Source organism: Eretmochelys imbricata, chromosome 24 (genome assembly GCF_965152235.1).
Source record: "Eretmochelys imbricata isolate rEreImb1 chromosome 24, rEreImb1.hap1, whole genome shotgun sequence".
In the NCBI taxonomy this organism is placed as follows: Eukaryota; Metazoa; Chordata; order Testudines; family Cheloniidae; genus Eretmochelys; species Eretmochelys imbricata.
In genome coordinates, this window is record NC_135595.1 from 14,971,667 (window position 1) to 14,991,439 (window position 19,773).

Below are 19,773 nucleotides of genomic sequence, written 5' to 3' on the forward strand. Positions count from 1 at the left end.
GCAAAGCTTTTGACATGGTCTCCCACAGTATTCTTGCCAGCAAGTTAAAGAAGTATGGGCTGGATGAATGGACTGTAAGGTGGATAGAAAGTTGGCTAGATTGTCGGGCTCAACGGGTAGTGATCAATGGCTCCATGTCTAGTTGGCAGCCGGTATCAAGTGGAGTGCCCCAAGGGTCGGTCCTGGGGCCGGTTTTGTTCAATATCTTCATAAATGATCTGGAGGATGGTGTGGATTGCAGCCTCAGCAAGTTTGCAGATGACACTAAACTGGGAGGAGAGGTAGAGACGCTGGAGGGTAGGGATAGGATACAGAGGGCCCTAGACAAATTGGAGGATTGGGCCAAAAGAAATCTGATGAGGTTCAACAAGGACAAGTGCAGGGGGCTGGACTAGATGACCTCCTGAGGTCCCTTCCAACCCTGATATTCTATGATTCTATGGTTCTATGAAAGCAAAGTGCTCAGATCTGTATAAAGTGCCAACCGACTGTGCCAAGGTCAAAGATTCTCCCTGCCCCTCAAAATGCCAATTAACTAATGCTGTACCCCTCCTCTAGCCCCACATCTGCCACCCCACATCCTGTTTTCACAATTTCACAACAAAAAAATCTGTTTCTTTCATTTCAAAGTGACCTTGTTTTGACCATGTAAATTTACTTCTTCTAAAACTGAAAAAAAAGATCAAAATTGGAATGAAATGTTTTGAAATTATCAAATCAAAATGTTTCAGTTGATTCAAACTGAGAAAAAATTCAGAGTTTTGGTTTTCTAACATTTTCAGCATTCCACATTTCATTCCAATATGGAATGGGAAAAAAATTAGAAATATTGAAAGGTCTCAATGGGAACATCATTTCCTATCCAGCCCTTATCATCAAAGTGCTTTACGAAGCAGGTCATTATCATAATTCTCATTTTACAGTTGTGGAAATTAAGGCACAGAAAGGGGAAGTGCTTTGCCTACAGTCACCCAGCAAGCCAAGGTCAGACCTGGGAACAGAACCCATGTCTTATAAATCCTAGTGCCCCGTTTTAGCCACTGTACTACACTGCCCCTAAGCAGCAGTCAAAGCTGCACAGGTGTCTTCAGACGGTTAAAGCTGATTTAAGGTTTTTTAAATGAAAAGGATTCTTATTAAAAATGGCCTTTTTAAAATAACTTTTGCAAAACGGATGAGTTTCCCCACCTTGGAATTTTTTGTTTTTTGAAAAAGGTAAAATAGAAACTGTAAACAAAAGTGTGGCCTCTTGGTTTTTCTATTTTTTTCTTTTTTGATTTTTTTCATCTTCCCTTTTAGCCTTGTGCTCAGTCAGCTCTATGTTTGGTCTTCTTCTTCCTCTTCTTATCTATGGTCATTCATTCCTTTTCTATTTGGTTTTCTTCTTTGATTGAAATTCTTAATGATTTTTGTTCTTCTTGCTCAATCTTCTTCAACTTTGGATTTTTTCATGCTCATTCTTCTTCCATCTTCTTTATTCTCAGTTTTTTTCTTCAAGTTTGGATTTCTTCCTGTTTCTTCTTCATACTGTTCCATCTTCTTCATGCTCAATGTTCTTCTGTTGTGTTCACAGAATTATAGAATATCAGGGTTGGAAGGGACCTCAGGAGGTCATCTAGTCCAATCCCCTGCTCAAAGCAGGACCAATCCCCAACTAAATCATCCCAACCAGGGCTTTGTCAAGCCTGACCTTAAAAACTTCGAAGGAAGGAGATTCCACCACCTCCCTTGGTAACGCATTCCAGTGTTTCACCACCCTCCTAGTGAAAAAGTTTTTCCTAATATCCAACCTAAATCTCCCCCACTACAACTTGCGACCATTACTCCTCGTTCTGTCATCTGCTACCACTGAGAACAGTCTAGATCCATCCTTTTTGGAACCCCCTTTCAGGTAGTTGAAAGTAGCTATCAAATCCCCCCTCATTCTTCTCTTCCGCAGACTAAACAATCCCAGTTCCCTCAGCCTCTCCTCATAAGTCATGTGTTCCAGTCCCCTCATCATTTTTGTTGCCCTCCGCTGGACTCTTTCCAATTTTTCCACATCCTTCTTGTAGTGTGGGGCCCAAAACTGGACACAGTACTCCAGATGAGGCCTCACCAGTGTCGATTAGAGGGGAACGATCACGTCCCTCGATCTGCTGGCAATGCTCCTACTTATACATCCCAAAATGCCATTGGCCTTCTTGGCAACAAGGGCACACTTTTGACTCATATCCAGCTTCTCATCCACTGTCACCCCTAGGTCCTTTTCTGCAGAAGTGCTGCCTAGCCATTCGGTCCCTAGTCTGTAGCGGTGCATGGGATTCTTCTGTCCTAAATGCAGGACTCTGCACTTGTCCTTGTTGAACCTCATCAGATTTCTTTTGGCCCAATCCTCCAATTTGTCTAGGGCCCTCTGTATCCTATCCCTACCCTCCAGCGTCTCTACCTCTCCTCCCAGTTTAGTGTCATCTGCAAACTTGCTGAGGCTGCAATCCACACCATCCTCCAGATCATTTATGAAGATATTGAACAAAACTGGCCCCAGGACCGACCCTTGGGGCACTCCACTTGATACCGGCTGCCAACTAGACATGGAGCCATTGATCACTACCCGTTGAGCCCGACAATCTAGCCAACTTTCTATCCACCTTATAGTCCATTCATCCAGCCCATACTTCTTTAACTTGCTGGCAAGAATACTGTGGGAGACCATGTCAAAAGCTTTGCTAAAGTCAAGGAATAACACGTCCACTGCTTTCCCCTCATCCACAGAGCCAGTTATCTCATCATAGAAGGCAATTAGATTAGTCAGGCATGACTTGCCCTTGGTGAATCCATGCTGACTGTTCCTGATCACTTTCCTCTCCTCTAAGTGCTTCAGAATTGATTCCTTGAGGACCTGCTCCATGATTTTTCCAGGGACTGAGGTGAGGCTGACTAGCCTGTAGTTCCCAGGATCCTCCTTCTTCCCTTTTTTAAAGATGGGCACTACACTAGCCTTTTTCCAGTCGTCCGGGACTTCCCCCGATCGCCATGAGTTTTCAAAGATAATGGACAATGGTTCTGCAATCAGATCCGCCAACTCCTTTAGCACTCTCGGATGCAACGCATCCGGCCCCATGGACTTGTGCACATCCAGCTTTTCTGAATAGTCCCGAAGCACTTCTTTCTCCACAGAGGACTGGTCCCCTCCTCCCCATGCTGTGCTGCCCAGTGCAGTAGTCTGGGAGTTGACCTTGTTCGTGAGGACAGAGGCAAAAAAAGCATTGAGTACATTAGCTTTTTCCACATCCTCTGTCACTAGGTTGCCTCCCTCATTCAGTAAGGGGCCCACACTTTCCTTGACATTCTTCTTGTTGCTAACATACCTGAAGAAACCCTTCTTGTTACTCTTAACATCTCTTGCTAGCTGCACCGCCAGGTGTGATTTGGCCTTCCTGATTTCACTCCTGCAAGCCCGAGCAATATTTTTATACTCATCCCTGGTCATCTGTCCAATCTTCCACTTCTTGTAAGCTTCTTTTTTGTATTTAAAATCAGCAAGGATTTCACTGTTAAGCCAAGCTGGTCGCCTGCCATATTTACTATTCTTTCTACACATCGGGATGGTTTGTCCCTGTAACCTCAATAAGAATTCTTTAAAATACAGCCAGCTCCCCTGGACTCCTTTCCCCCTCATGTTATACTCCCAAAGGATCTTGCCCATCAGTTCCCTGAGGGAGTCAAAGTCTGCTTTTCTGAAGTCCACTGTCCATATTCTGCTGCTTTCCTTTCTTCCTTGTGTCAGGATCCTGAACTCGACCATCTCATGGTCACTGCCTCCCACGTTCCCATCCACTTTTGCTTCCCCAACTAATTCTTCCCGGTTTGTGAGCAGCAGGTCAAGAAGAGCTCTGCCCCTAGTTGGTTCCTCCAGCACTTGTAGCAGGCAATTGTCCCCTACATTTTCCAAAAACTTCCTGGATTGTCTGTGCACCGCTGTATTGCTGTATTGCTCTCCCAGCAGATATCAGGGTGATTGGAGTCTCCCATGAGAACCAGGGCCTGCGATCTAGTACCTTCTGTGAGTTGCCGGAAGAAAGCCTCGTCCACCTCATCCCCCCGGTCCGGTGGTCTATAGTAGACTCCCACCACGACATCACCCTTGTTGCTCACACTTCTAAACTTAATCCAGAGACTCTCAGGTTTTTCTGCATTTTCATACTTAAGCTCTGAGCAGTCATACTGCTCTCTTACATACAAGGCAACTCCCCCACCTTTTCTGCCCTGCCTGTCCTTCCTGAACAGCTTATGTCCATCCATGACAGTACTCCAGTCATGTGAGTTATCCCACCAAGTCTCTGTTATTCCAATCACATCATAATTCCTTGACTTTGCCAGGACTTCTAGTTCTCCCTGCTTGTTTTCCAGGCTTCGTGCATTTGTGTATAGGCACTTGAGATAACCCACTGATCGCCCCTCTTTCTCAGTATGAGGCAGGAGCCCTCCCCTCTCACGTGCTCCTGCTCGTGCTTCCTCCCGGTATCCCACTTCCCCACTTACCTCAGGGCTTTGGTCTTTTTCCCCCGGTGAAGCCCTCCTCACTAGGTTAGCCAGCCTACTTGCGAAGATGCTCTTCCTCTGTTCGTTAGGTGGAGCCCATCCCTGCCTAGCACTCCTCCTTCTTGGAACAGCATCCCATGGTCAAAGAATCCAAAGCCTTCTCTCCGACACCACCTGCGTAGCCATTCGTTGACTTCCACGATTTGACAGTCTCTACCCAGGCCTTTTTCTTCCACGGGGAGGATGGACGAGAACAATCGGGTTCTTTAGCAAGAGGTTCTGCAGCAGGGTCAAAACCCCGTATGTCATTGTACATTTGTGAGAGCCAGCAGCATTATCAGTGTCTCACACACACACACACACACACACACACACACACACACACACACACACGGTAGGGTAAGGGTTCAAAAATGAAAAGACAGTCCAAAACAAACACTATCATCTTCATTTAAAAAAAATCTCATTGTTGGGATTCCCTCCGAGATCTTTTCTACTTGGCTTATCCAGAACATCTTGTCCACTTCTGGGAGATCACTTCATCCAGTTCTCTGGGATCCAAAGCATTCAGTTTGACTCTGGATTTTATTACTCAGGTTCCTTTATTTGGCAAAACTATGCTGAGTTGATCAGACGCAAGTTGTAGGGGGTGGGTATAGGGCATACCACAGATGAGAAACTTACTTTCTGAGGTTCTTCCAGATGTGTGTCCCTATGGGTGTTCCACTGTAGGTATGATAGCACCTCCTGCATCTGGGATCAGAGATCTTCAGTAGCAGTGCCAGTTGGGCTGCACATGCGCTCCTCCCAATCTCGTGCTGTGATCAGTGTCTATATAACACTGTGCTGTCCTCAGTTCCTTCTCTACCACAGAGTCCACATTTGAAGTACGAAGCAGCGGGGAGGATGGCAGGTAATGAAGCACCCATAGGGACACACATCTCGAAGAACTTCAGTTATACACAAGGTGAATAATGTTCTTTTCTTCTTTGAGTGGCAACCCTATGGATGCTTTACTCTAGGTGACTGTAGAGTAGTGCTCCTCGATGGAAGGCTGGGGCTTCAGGGTGACATCTACTAAGGAAAATAGGACAGTGTGTCCTAGCAGGGCATCTGATGCCACATCATGGATAATTGCATAGTGTTGGCTAAAAGTGTCCGAGCATGCCCAGGTGGCCACTTGGCAAACGTCAGTAATCGGCACGTTGTTCAGAAAGGGGATCGAGGTGGACAGTGAGCAAGTGGAATGCATTCGAGTTCCAGGTGGGGGTCACAGCTTGTGTCATCGGTACATTGGTGGTAAAGGTGGGTGCACTCCGGGATCCATTTAGAGAGATATTATTTGGATCTGGCTGATCCCTTTGATCTTTCTGCAATGTAGGGGAATAAGTGCGGTGACTGTCTGAAAGATTTGGTCCTGTGAATGTAAAAGGCTAATGCTCATCTGACATCCTATGTGTGCAGCGTGGCTTCATGTTGGTTGCCATGTGGCTTGGGGAAGAAAGAAGGAAGGTGGATAGGTTGGTTTAAGTGAAAAGAGGATGGCACCTTGGATAAGAATTTTGGCTGTGGTCGTAACATGACCGTGTCTTTATAAAAGAGTGTGTACGGAGGGTATGCCATGATAGCACCTGTCTCTTCTACCCATTGGGCAGATGTGATAGCTATGAGAAATGTGTTCATGGATCGGTGGATGTAGGAGTATGTTGCTATGGGCTCACATGGAGGACCTATGAGACAGCGCAGAACTAGGCTGGGATCCCAAGGTGGGAAGGGGTCCTGTATTTGAGGGCAAAGGTTTTGAAGGTCCTTAAGGAACCTTTTTTTTTGTCATTGGGTGGGTAAATACCTTGGGATGGAATGCAGTGTTTCCAGTGAGGTGTACGCAAAAGGAATCTGTGGATAGTCCTGACTTTTTAAGTTCTAGGATGCAGTCTAGAATAAGTGGTAAAGGAGCGTTCATTGCCAAGACATGTTTGCCAGTGTACCAAGTCTGAAATCTTTTCCATTTATAGAGGTAAGTATGGTGAGTTGCCTCACGGCTGCTATTTAAAAGAATCTCTTTCATCTCTTCTGAACCGATCATTTCTGGATCCCAGAACCATGAAGGGGCCATGCCTTCAGATGGAGGAGTTCCAGACTGGGGTGGAGGATTTGGCCTGAGTCCTGCAAGAGGAGGTATGGAGTCAAGTTTAGAGTGATTGATGGACAGAGCGCCATGTGAAAGAAGTAAGGATACCAAATCTGTCAATGTTGGGGCTATGAGAATGATTCTGGGTTGATCCACCTGTATCTTGTGAAGTATTTTCAACATTGGGGAAATTGTCGAAAACCATAGTGTACGGGTACATTCCATGTGATGAGAAAGGCCTCCCCTCACGACCGATGACCTAATCCCGCTCTTGAGCAGATCTGTGGACATTTGGTGTTGTTGGGTGTGGCAAAGAGATCTATGTTTGGGAACCCCCAGAGGTGAAATATATATTGTAGGGCTGTTGTGTCTAGTTCCCATTCATGGTCTTGCGAGAACCTCATGCTCAATGTGTCTGCTGTGGTGTTCTGATGCCCAGGTAGGTACGTGGCCAAGATGTTGATGTCATGTTGGATACACTAGTTCCACAATTTCAGTGCTTCTGAGCACAGGGATTGTGACCTGGCTACCCATTGTCTGTTGATGTAGAACATGCAGGCAATGTTGTCCGTAATTATTCTTATGGTTGTTTGATCAGTGATAGGAAGTGTCAGCACATATTGTGGACTGCATGCAGCCCTAAGTCGTTGATGTGCAACATGGACTCTGAGCGGTTACCAAACTGATGGTCCACTGAAGATGGTTGGAGCATCTGGATCAGACATAGGCATCTCAGGTCCCTGACCAAAACTTCAAAACTGTGATTTGGAGGTGGATGTATGAGGCACAGCAGGATGTGTTGGTGTCTGTCTGCGCTTGGGAGGGGACCTCTGTCACTGACGTTGCAGATCATACTGCCACTGAGGTGTGAAGTGTGGAGGTTAGGGCCTAAGGTAGGCTGGTATCTATCCTGTCTTCTTTTCAGCGCTGGTGAGTGAGTGGAGTGTCGCTCTAGGATCTTTTAAGGTATGCAGGGATTCATCTGTGCACTTGACAAAGAGTGTAGGCCCCTCAAAGGGGAGATTCTCATCTCATAACCACCGATGTTGCAATGGAGTGGACAGCTGTGTCTGTGGAGTCCAAAGAGGCTTGCAGTGCTGTACCGGCTAGGAGTTCTCCCTCCGTGATCAGTGCCTGGAACTGTTCCCTTTTGTCCTCTGGGGGGTGTTGACAAAAGTCTTGGCATTTTGAATAGTTTATATGATTGTATTTTGCCAGGAGTGCCTCATAATTAGCAATGTGGAACTGGAGTATAGCTGGCGAGTAGGCATTCCAACCGAAGAGGTCGAGCCTTTTCCAGTCCCTGTCACAAGGGGATATCATAGAGTGGTGTTGCTACTCTTTCTCTTCTACCACATTGACCACCAGGGAGTCTGGGGTAGAATGGGAGAAAAGAAACTCCATGTCTTTAGTGGGGACATAGTATTTCTTGTTCGCTTGCTTGCAGGTGGATGATATTGAGGCTATGGTCTGCCAGATTACCTTGATGGGGTCAAACAAGGTCTCATTGACCAATTGTGCTATTTGGCAGATGTAAAGGCTTGTAGGATATCAGGCAACTAGTGTTGTTGCTCTCTGACTTCCTCCAGATGGATCTGGAGAGACTCCACCATCCTATCGAACAGTTCTTGAAAATGTCTGCAGATGTTGGAGGTGGTGGCATGATGGCGTCATCAGAGGAAGATGAGGAGAAGTAGGTTGGTGCTATCACCTCTTCCTCAGTTTCTTCCTCCTGTTCTACTAGCATTTCTTGTTTCAGGCAGTCTAGAGACTGATGAAGATGGAGATTGTCTTTCTGTCTGCCTCTGCTCCATGTGTAGTTTGGGAAAATTTGACACTCTATACCCCAAAGCAATACCCTGGCACCCCCATATTTACCCTAGTGATATGATTATGATATGTTTTGTACAAAGTATGCCTTGTGAGGTATCATTCTAAAAGTCTTGATCTATTGATCATTAATATCCTGTTGGATTGTATGTGCTGTCATTGTATGTGAAGTTATGAAGTTTTGCTGTGTGTGTGTTACTGAAATATGTTAAAAGAAAGGGAGTACTTGTGGCACCTTAGAGACTAACCAATTTATTTGAGCATAAGCTTTCGTGAGCTACAGCTCACGTATACATCCGATGAAGTGAGCTGTAGCTCACGAAAGCTTATGCTCAAATAAATTGGTTAGTCTCTAAGGTGCCACAAGTACTCCTTTTCTATTTTGCGAATACAGACTAACACGGCTGTTACTCTGAAAACTGAAATAGGTTGTGAAGTTGGAAACACCCACTACCAGCCTTTCAGGTACAACAACGGAGAAGCCAGACAGCACTGATGGCCCATTAAGGGGAAATCCACACTACCAAGGACTATCACAGGATCTATATACAATGAAGGCTTCTCAAAGGGAGCACATAGACAATGGACACTGCTTGACTCATGTCATAGCAAAAGATCTTTCCAGCAAGCTGGAAGAACCTATAAAAGAGGGGAAGTGACATAATAATTTGTTCTCACTCCCATCACAACTCAACTTCCAGTCATTAGATATTGTTAGACCTTTGCTAGATTGAAGAACCCATTATGAAGAACCCATGTAGGTACTTTTCGACCAGGAGTGGTCAAACTTACTGATCCTCTGAGGTGCATATGATAATCTTGAGAAGTTCAAGAGCCGGGCTCACCTGCCAGGGCTTCTGCCATGCAGCAGGGTGATGGGCTAGGAGCTTCAACCCCGTTGGAGGCATCTGCCATGAGGCAGAAGCCCCTAAAGACCCCCCCTCAAACTGGGCAGAAGTCCCTAGCCCCACCACCCCACCTCAATGCAGAATCCTTGAGATTTCTGCGTGCCCCCTCCACCCCCCCTCCCCAGTCTGGTAGGCAGAGAATGTGGAGGCGTGGTGGGCTCTGTGAGCTACATTTTAACTGTAAAAGAGCTGCATGTGGCTCGTGAACTGTGGCTTGGCCACTCCTCTTATAGACTATGATCAAGTCACCCCTTAACCCATTTCACTCTCCACCATCCCAGCGCCAAGAGGATAAGAAGAAGCAGTGGTCTCAGAGGTTGTGTTTCCCCTTCTATTATTTAATATAAATAACTGTAGGTTAACTTGCTGAGTCTACACTCTCTCATGAGTAAGGCTGCGATTTAGTCACAGAGGTCATGGAAGTCACAGAATCCATGACTTCCAAAGATCTCCGTGACTTCAGCCAGTGCCAGCTGGGAGCTGCAGGGTGCCCTTCTGCCTATGGAGGCAGGTGGACCCCCTACAGCTCCCGGCCACCACAGGCAGCAGGGAGGACCCCCGCAGCTCCCGGCCGCCACAGGCTTCCGTGAATTTTTCATTATTGCCTGTGACCTGGCTGTGACTTTTACTAAAAATATCCATGACAAAATCTTAGCCTTACTCATGAGACCTCAAGTAGCCATGATGTTTAGCCGCTCTAATGGGAGCCATTCATCCCCCAATTTCCCCTTCCCCATCATGTACCAGCCAATTCTGCACACTGGTACAGAACCATGATTCCTCCCACTTCTGCCCCTTGGCACTTTCTCCCAGGGGCAGAACCTTACGTAGGACACCTGGCCCTATAATTTGAGGCAAATTGTTTACACGCGATAGCAAAATAGTGGGATGGCTACATACACACACACGCACCATACAGCACCGTTACCTCAGGGTCAGTCACAGCATAGGCCTTTGGCCTATGTAACCCACTGGTGAGTGTGTTCTAGAGCAAAAAAGCTTTAGTACAAGCTGTCGCTGTATCTCCACTTAGTTCTAAAGACCCCTGGTTCAATCCCCTATATGTCAGCTATAGGGGTGTCTATCTCACAATGCTGTCCATGTGCCAAATGATTGAGTACTTCATGCCCACAATTTACTATTTATCCCAAACCCAGAGGCTCCTAACAGTGAGCTCTTGAGTTCAACAAGAATATGTTCAAATAAGAAGCCCAGGGGTTCTAGAGACAGGGGAATAGTCAGGCTATCAGTGTGCTAAAACCACAGTCTATTGTTAGGCTTGGAAGGATTATATTTTTATGGATAAATGTCACCATACATGCACACACTGACAAAAAAAACTCCATTGATAGTAACTAAAATGCACAGATAGACAATGTAAGATGCTGCTTGAGAACTTATTAGAGTAAGATTTCAGGCTATGTTTTGGTATATTTTGACATGGGATGTTGACAATTTGTGTTTGAGCTGTTATAAAGCTTTAACTGTAGTACACCTAATAAACAGCAAAAGTAATGTACAGCAGCTGGCACATTGGGGTCCTGGTCTATGACTAGGGTGATGAGATGCTGCCATAATAGACCTAATATATAGCAATAATAATGTACAGTGCCGGGCACAGAGGGGTCCTGATCCATGATTGGTGCTCCTAGGTTCTACTGTGATACACCTAATGAATAGCAGCAATAATTTATCAGGAGTTGGGACAAAAATTTAAAATCTGCATGCCTTAAATATTAGACCCTTAAATAGAACTGGTCCAAACTTGGAAATTTCATTCCATGGGAAATTCTGAGATTTCAAGATTTCTTGTTGTCCCAAATCAGAAAGAAACATTGACTTTTTTTCCCCCAAATGATATTTTATCTTGAGTCAATTGAAACATTTTGATAAAATTGAAATGTTTGATTTTGAATGCTTTTATTTCGTGAAAAAGTATAATAGACAATAAAATACATTTCACAGTGAAAAGCTGTTTTGAAATGAAAACTGAAATGAAAAATCAGAACATTTCATTCTGAAAACGTGCAAATGTTCCATTTTGACATCATCGAAATTATAGAGTTTAAGGCCAGAAGGGAGCACCAAAATACCTAGCTGGCCTCCTGAACATCAGAGGCCACCAAAATCAACAGGAACCTGCACACTAAACCCATCAACTGAAATGAGACCAAAGTATTACAACCCACAGGAAAATAAACTATTATCTGCCACAGGCAGAGGAGAGGAGGGACAGAGGACCTCCAGTGCCTGAGGCCCCTGCAATGGCAGGGAAATGATTAAATTAAATTAAGTCTATCAAGTAATCGCAGTTAACTCACACAATTAACTCAAAAAAAGTAATAGCAATTAAAAATTAATCGCAGTTTTAATTGCACTGTTGAATCTGCCATAAATGTAAACAAACGTGTTTGTCTGAGCGATTGGCTGAACAAGAAGTAAGACTGAGTGGATCTGTAGGCCCTAAAGTTTTACATTGTTTTTGAGTGCAGTTATGCGACAAAAAAAAATCTACATTTGTAAATGGCATTTTCACAATAAAAAGATCGCACTATGGTACTTGTGTGCGGTGAACTGAAAAATACTATTTCTTTTGTTTATCTTTTTACATTGTAAATATTTGTAATTAAAAATAATAATATAAAGTGAGCATTGTACACTTTGTATTTTGTGCTGTAATTGAAATCAATATATTTGAAAATATAGAAAAATATGCCAAAATATTTATAATAAATTGCAGTTGGTATTCTATTATTGTTTAACAGTGTGATTAAAACTGTGATTAATCACAATTAAATTTTTAAATCATTTGTCAGCCCTAAATTAAATATACCCAGATAACCCTGGTGCAAGTGCTGGAGGAACCAACTAGGGGCAGAGCTCTTCTTGACCTGCTGCTCACAAACCGGGAAGAATTAGTAGGGGAAGCTAAAGTACATGGGAACCTGGGAGGCAGCGACCATGAGATGGTCGAGTTCAGGATCCTGACACAAGGAAGAAAGGAAAGCAGCAAAATACGGACCCTGGACTTCAGAAAAGCAGACTTTGACTCCCTCAGGGAACTGATGGGCAAGATCCCCTGGGAGAATAAATGAGGGGGAAAGGAGTCCAGGAGAGCTGGCTGTATTTTAAAGAATCCTTATTGACGTTACAGGGGAAAACCATCCCGATGTGTAGAAAGAATAGTAAATATGGCAGGCGGCCAGCTTGGCTTAACAGTGAAATCCTTGCTGATCTTAAACATAAAAAAGAAGCTTACAAGAAGTGGAAAATTGGACAAATGACCAGGGATGAGTATAAAAATATTGCTCGGGCATGCAGGAGTGAAATCAGGAAGGCCAAATCACACCTGGAGGTGCAGCTAGCAAGAGATGTTAAGAGTAACAAGAAGGGTTTCTTCAGGTATGTTAGCAACAAGAAGAATGTCAAGGAAAGTGTGGGCCCCTTACTGAATGAGGGAGGCAACCTAGTGACAGAGGATGTGGAAAAAGCTAATGTACTCAATGCTTTTTTTGCCTCTGTCCTCACGAACAAGGTCAACTCCCAGATTACTGCACTGGGCAGCAAAGCATGGGGAGGAGGTGACCAGCCCTCTGTGGAGAAAGAAGTGCTTCGGGACTATTCAGAAAAGCTGGATGTGCACAAGTCCATGGGGCCGGATGCGTTGCATCCGAGAGTGCTAAAGGAGTTGGCGGATGTGATTGCAGAGCCACTGTCCATTATCTTTGAAAACTCATGGCGACTGGGGGAAGTCCCGGGCGACTGGAAAAAGGCTAATGTAGTGCCCATCTTTAAAAAAGGGAAGAAGGAGGATCCTGGGAACTACAGGCTAGTCAGCCTCACCTCAGTCCCTGGAAAAATCATGGAGCAGGTCCTCAAGGAATCAATTCTGAAGCACTTAGAGGAAAGGAAAGTGATCAGGAACAGTCAGCATGGATTCACCAAGGGCAAGTCATGCCTGACTAATCTAATTGTCTTTTATGACGAGATAACTGGTTCTGTGGATGAAGGGAAAGCAGTGGACGTGTTATTCCTTGACTTTAGCAAAGCTTTTGACACGGTCTCCCACAGTATTCTTGTCAGCAAGTTAAAGAAGTATGGGCTGGATGAATGCACTATAAGGTGGGTAGAAAATTGGCTAATTGTCGGGCTCAGCGGGTAGCGATCAATGGCTCCATGTCTAGTTGGCAGCCAGTATCAACCGGAGTGCCCCAAGGGTCAGTCCTGGGGCCAGTTTTGTTCAATATCTTCATTAATGATCTGGAGGATGGTGTGGATTGCACCCTCAGCAAGTTTGCAGATGAACTAAACTGGGAGGAGAGGTAGATACGCTGGAGGGTAGGGACAGAATACAGAAGGACCTAGACAAATTGGAGGATTGGGCCAAAAGAAATCTGATGAGGTTCACCAAGGACAAGTGCAGAGTCCTGCACTTAGGACGGAAGAATCCCATGCACTGCTACAGACTTGGGACCGAATGGCTAGGCAGCACTTCTGCAGAAAAGGACCGAGGGGTGACAGTGGACGAGAAGCTTCATATGAGTCAACAGTGTGCCCTTGTAGCCAAGAAGGCCAATGACATTTTGGGATGTATAAGTAGGGGTATTGCCAGCAGATCGAGGGAAATGATCATTCCCCTCTATTCGACATTGGTGAGGCCTCATCTGGAGTACTGTGTCCAGTTTTGGGCCCCACACTACAAGAAGGATGTGGAAATATTGGAGAGAGTCCAGCGGAGGGCAACAAAAATGATTAGGGGTCTAGAACACATGACTTATGAGGAGAGGCTGAGGGAGCTGGGATTGTTTAGTCTGCAGAAGAGAAGAATGAGGGGGGATTTGATAGCTGCTTTCAACTACCTAAAAGGGGGTTCCAAAGAGGATGGCTCTAGACTGTTCTCAATGGTAGCAGATGACAGAAGGAGGAGTAATGGTCTCAAGTTGCAGTGGGGGAGGTTTAGATTGGATATTAGGAAAAACTTTTTCACTATGAGGGTGGTGAAACACTGTAATGCGTTACCAAGGGAGGTGGTAGAATCTCCTTCCTTAGAGGTTTTTAAGGTCAGGCTTGACAAAGCCCTGGCTGGGATGATTTAACTGGGAATTAGTCCTGCTTCGAGCAGGGGGTTGGGCTAGATGACCGTCTGGGGTCCCTTCCAACCCTGATATTCTATGATTCTATGATCACGATAGATGGGGTAGGAAGGAATTTTCTCTCAGATCAGATTGGCAAAACAAAACCGGCCCCAGGACCGACCCCTGGGGCACTCCACTTGACACCGGCTGCCAACTAGACATGGAGCCATTGATCACTACCCGTTGAGCCCGACAATCTAGCCAGCTTTCTGCCCACCTTATAGTGCATTCATCCAGCCCATACTTCCTTAACTTGCTGACAAGAATACTGTGGGAGACCGTGTCAAAAGCTTTGCTAAAGTCAAGAAACAATACATCCACTGCTTTCCCTTCATCCACAGAACCAGTAATCTCATCATAAAAGGCGATTAGATTAGTCAGGCATGATCACAGCCGCCAATTCCTTCAGCACTCTCGGATGCAACTCGTCCGGCCCCATGGACTTGTGCACGTCCAGCTTTTCTAAATAGTCCCTAACCACCTCTATCTCCACAGAGGGAGACCTTGAGCCATATGAGGAAGAACCAGCCAGCAACCACCTGAGAGAGAGAATGCTCGGTGCCACCTCAGAGCCCTGGCCCACCCTGGCCAATGTCCCATCTCCAGTTGTGGCCATCCTGGATACTTCAGAGGAACAAGATTAAAAAACCCTCCCGGAATACATAGGAGCAGGAGGTGGAGGTGTGGAGGGATTCCCTTCCTGACCACTGATGGCGGCCAGCTGAAACCCTGAATATGAGCTTTAGGAACATAAGACATAAACCGGAAGTTAGCCCCAGGCTGCTAGCCCTACTACTCATCATACAATCCCACTCATAAATTTCTCCTGCTCTCTCTGAAAACTAATTAACTCACTGCTTTGCTTCAAATTTTTTTTCTGAAACAATTACATTGAAATTGTCGGAGAAAGTTCCACAAAGACACAATTTTTGACGGAAAACGTTCTGTGGGGAAATTACCGAGTAGCTCTATTCTTAGATCCATATTTAGGCACTTAGGGCAGAATGTTCAACAGCGTTTAAGTGATTAAGGAGCACCAGTCTCCCCAGCTTAATCAGCTTAAGTATCCCACCCCTAGGTGCCTAACTTCAGACATCCAGGGTTGAAAACTTTGCCCTGGTATTTTGACCCTTACTCACCACACAGAAGCACCAGCCAGGTCCAGAGCAGCAGCGTCCCCTTCATTGCCATTGCTGGAAAACAAGGAAGCGAAATGTGTCAGATTAATGCGGAAAGAAGGCAGGGCCATCAGCCTCTGAGGACACTAAGGGGGATCAGATGCCAAATTTATCCCCTCCCTCAGCTGGGAAATGGGGACAGAATGACCTACCTGGGAGGGAGGTAAATATGATTCTCTCCATGGGGAAAGTGTGGCACAGAGAGTTGAAGTGACATGAACAAAGTTGCAGAGTCAGTGACACAGCTGGGGATAAAACCTGGGAGTCCTGACTCCCTGCCCCCTCCTGCTCTCACCACTAGACCCTATTCCCCTCCCAGAGCTGGGGACACAACCGGAGTCCTGACTCCCAGCCCTTCCTGCTCTAAGCCCCACACCCCTCCGGAATAAATACAAGAGAAGAATTTGAAACAAAGCAGCATTAGATGCATCCAAAATCAAACAAAGCAGAACACCACATATGGCAGGCATCTGTCCATCTGTCTGTCTGAGAGAAACACGTTGGGTGAGGTAATATCCTTTACTTGACCAGCGTCTGTGGGTGAGTCAAGCTTTCAAGCTACACAGACCTGAAGAAGATCTCCATGTAGCTCCAAACCTTGTCCCTTCCACCAACAGAAGAGGTCCAACAAAAGATATTTCCTCACCCACCTTGTCTGTAATATCCTGGGACCAACATGCCTACAACAACACTGTAAACAATCTGTATCTTTATATCCCTAAATACACCCCTCTATCTATCTATCCCTAGTCACATCTCTCCATCTATCTATTTCCATACACATCTCTCTATCCCCATGTTGTACTTAAAGTACTACACAGGATCTTTTCAGGGGGAATATGGCAAAGCCCCACATTTATTGGCAATGCATGTATCAGTCAATACTGTATCATATGCATGTGATCTATATTACACTCCTGCACTCACACACACACACAAGCACACTCCATCTTGTTGTTGTTACCAAATAGTTGCTCCCCTTAACGTCACTGGCCAGGTGAGTTACATGGGGGAGGGATGGAGCCGGGCTTCTGCGGATCCGGATCAATGTTCCGATGTTGACAAGATGAGACCGGGGGTCCCCTGCAAGACACCTCACATTTATAGCAGCTTCCCTCTCATGCAAATCTATCCCAGATTCAAAATCTGTCTCTGTGCCCCTTGGTCCTTTGTGCTGCTTCCTTCTGGGTGTTGACCCAATGCTATTCAAAGAGGGTGTTTTCAAAAGAAGGTGCTCACTTCTAACCCCCCCCAAGGCCGTCAATATGTCTGCTCTTCTTTAGTGAGCCCACTTGACAAGTTTTATTGTGCTCGGGTCTGGCTTCCATCCCCACTCCAACTGTTGCAGCTGCCTGGAGGTGCTTGCCTTCCACGCCTTACTCATGCCACCTCATTCGTTCAACAGGGAAATTGATTACAAAGTGGGGGGAGATCTTATTCTACTCCTAGCAAAAAGACATTTTTCTTCTACCTTAACTATACTATTCTTAGGGGGTATAACATTATACCAAGGCCCAATACAAAGTTTCAATATAAGGACCTGATACAAAGTTCTATATCAAAGGACTTGATACAAAGTTGTATGAAAATAGTGGTTATATATGGATAGGCTTAATACAAGGTTATATGAAGAGGCATAATACAAAGTCATATGAAAGTTATGTGAAGATGCTTAATGCAGAGATTTATCTACACACGTACACACCCCTCTGTCTAATCTAATCTATCTATCCCTATTCACACCCCTCTAGCTAGCTATCCCCATTCACACACCCCTACCTACCTATCTATCCATCCCCACCGGATCTATCTAGCTATGGTATTTGTAGTGCTCCTATCGCTCTGTGATCTAAGCAGCTTTGCCTCAACAGGGAAAGGAGAAGATTGTACTCACCTGCCCCATGCACTTGGCTAGCCTACTGCCTGTACACACAGGCATTATATAGCAGGGAACACCTTGGGGAAGCAGCCAGTTTTCTACGGTGACACCCATCCGTGGGGGGGAGGGGCAAGCAGTAAGTGCCACATTAGATCACAGCTTGCTGAATGAAAGAAACTTATTCACACATTATATATGATTATATAGTCCTTATTTAATGTAATTTAATTATATATTAAATATGAATCAATAGTGTAACACTATTGCAAAAAAAAAAAAAAAAGCAAACATCATATGGGGATGTATTAGCAGGAGTATTGTAAGCAAGACGTGAGAGGGAATTCTTGCACTCTACTCTGCACTGATAAGGCCTCAGCTGGAGTATTATGCCCAGTTCTGGGTATCATATTTCAGGAAAGATGTGGACCAACTGGAGAAAGTCCAGAGAAGAGCAACAAAAATGTTTAAAGTTCTAGAAAAGTTGACCTATGAGGAAAGATTGAAAAAATTGGGTTTCTTTAGTCTGGAGAAGAGGAGACTGAGAGGGGACATGATGTAGTACATAAGAGGTTGTTGCAAAGAGGAGGGAAGAAAATTGTTCTCCTTAACCACTGAGGACAGGACAAGAAGCAATGGGCTTAAATTGCAGAAAGGGTAGTTTAGGTTGGACATTAGGAAAAGCTTCCTAACTGTCAGGTTGGGTTAAGCACTGGAACAAATTGCCTAGGGAGGCTGTGGAATCTCCATCAGTGTGGGTTTTTAAGAGCAGATTAAACAAACATCTGTCAGGAATGGTCTAGTTATTACGTAGTCCTGCCTTGAGTGCAGAGGACTGGACTAGATGACCTATTGAGTCCCCTTCCAGTCCCACACTTCTATGATTATACAAGTCTATAATGCTGATCTATATTTACCTGTCTATCCCCATATACACCGATCTATCTGTACTGAAAAGAATCACAGCTGCCCCACTGTGTGCCACAAGCTCTCCACTGCTAAAGCTAATGGTGATCCTCCAGCATGAGTTAAGGTATCTGGACCTTGACGACAAGAAGTAAACAGTGCAGCCTTCCAAAGACCTCTAAGACCTGTATCCTTGGATGTGCTGTTCAACCCATTTGAATGCGGCGATGTTGAGCTTCAACTTCCAGCCATTGGATCATGTTAGACCTTTCTCTGCTGAATGAAAGAGCTCATTATTAAATATTTTTCCCCTTGTAGTACTTATAGACTATAATCAAGTCACCCCATACCCTTGAGCTCCTTGGATCTATCACTAGAAAGCAGGTTTTCTAATACTTCAGTCATTCTCATGGCTCTTCTCAGAACTCTCTCTAATTTATCAACATCCTTCTGGAATTGAGGGCACCAGAACTGTACACAGTATCCCAACAACAGCTGCACCAGTGCCAAATACAGAGGTGAAATAACCTCTCTCTCCTATTCGAGATTGCCCTGTTTCTGCATCACAGGATCACAATATGAGATTTATTTTGTAATTCTTATTTCCTGTGACCTAAACCATATGGTCTTTCCCTCAAGGGGAATGCGGACTGAGTGAGAACTAGATCGATCAGTCTATGTATCTGTCTATCAATCTGTCTATCTATCATGCCCATATCTATACTGATCTGACAAAGAGTTTATTCTGCAAATTTATTCAATTTTCCTATTAATGGAGTTACTCCTGATTTACACCACAGTGAACGAGAGGGGAATGGTGTCATTGACCCCAGTGGAGTTACTCCTGATTTACACCGTTGTGAGCGAGGGGGGAATTGGCCCCAGTGACCCTGGCAAAGTTACTCCTGATGTAGTCCTAGGCCTGATCAGAACCTGGCCCATTTTTTTGCTTTTTATAAGGGTTATATGGCATCTCTCTTCAGATAAGAACAAAAGTATCTCTGTGTACTGATGCTGTGTCTACACAGACTGTGAGCCAGCCCAGCCCCGAGGCAGTAAAAGCCCAGGTAGGCCAAGCAATCTGCAGCAATTGTTAGCCGGGGAATTGGGGCCATAAACTAGTTAGGGTGTGGGCCAATTGGGCATATGCAAAGGGTTTGAGGGATGGAGCATCCGACGTGGAAAGTCCTTCCTATAGCTTACTTCCTTCTAGCTGGGCAAACAAGAGGGAAATATTAATCAGTCAGCTGGGCTGTGGTTACTAGATAACAGGAATGCGTGGTTT

The 19,773-nt window shown here is 45.1% G+C and overlaps 1 protein-coding gene across 1 annotated transcript in view; it reads right to left on the reverse strand.

Moving 5' to 3' along the window:
- LOC144279949 (IgGFc-binding protein-like) overlaps window positions 1-15,889 on the reverse strand; it is a 141,026-nt gene extending 125,137 nt beyond the window's left edge. The window contains exons 1-2 of the mRNA XM_077841654.1: window positions 15,859-15,889; window positions 15,668-15,721 (exon numbers count right to left, since the gene is read on the reverse strand). Of these exons, the coding sequence (XP_077697780.1) occupies window positions 15,668-15,721; window positions 15,859-15,889 (85 nt within the window). The remainder of the gene's footprint in view (window positions 1-15,667; window positions 15,722-15,858) is intronic.
- Window positions 15,890-19,773: the final 3,884 nt, after the last annotated feature.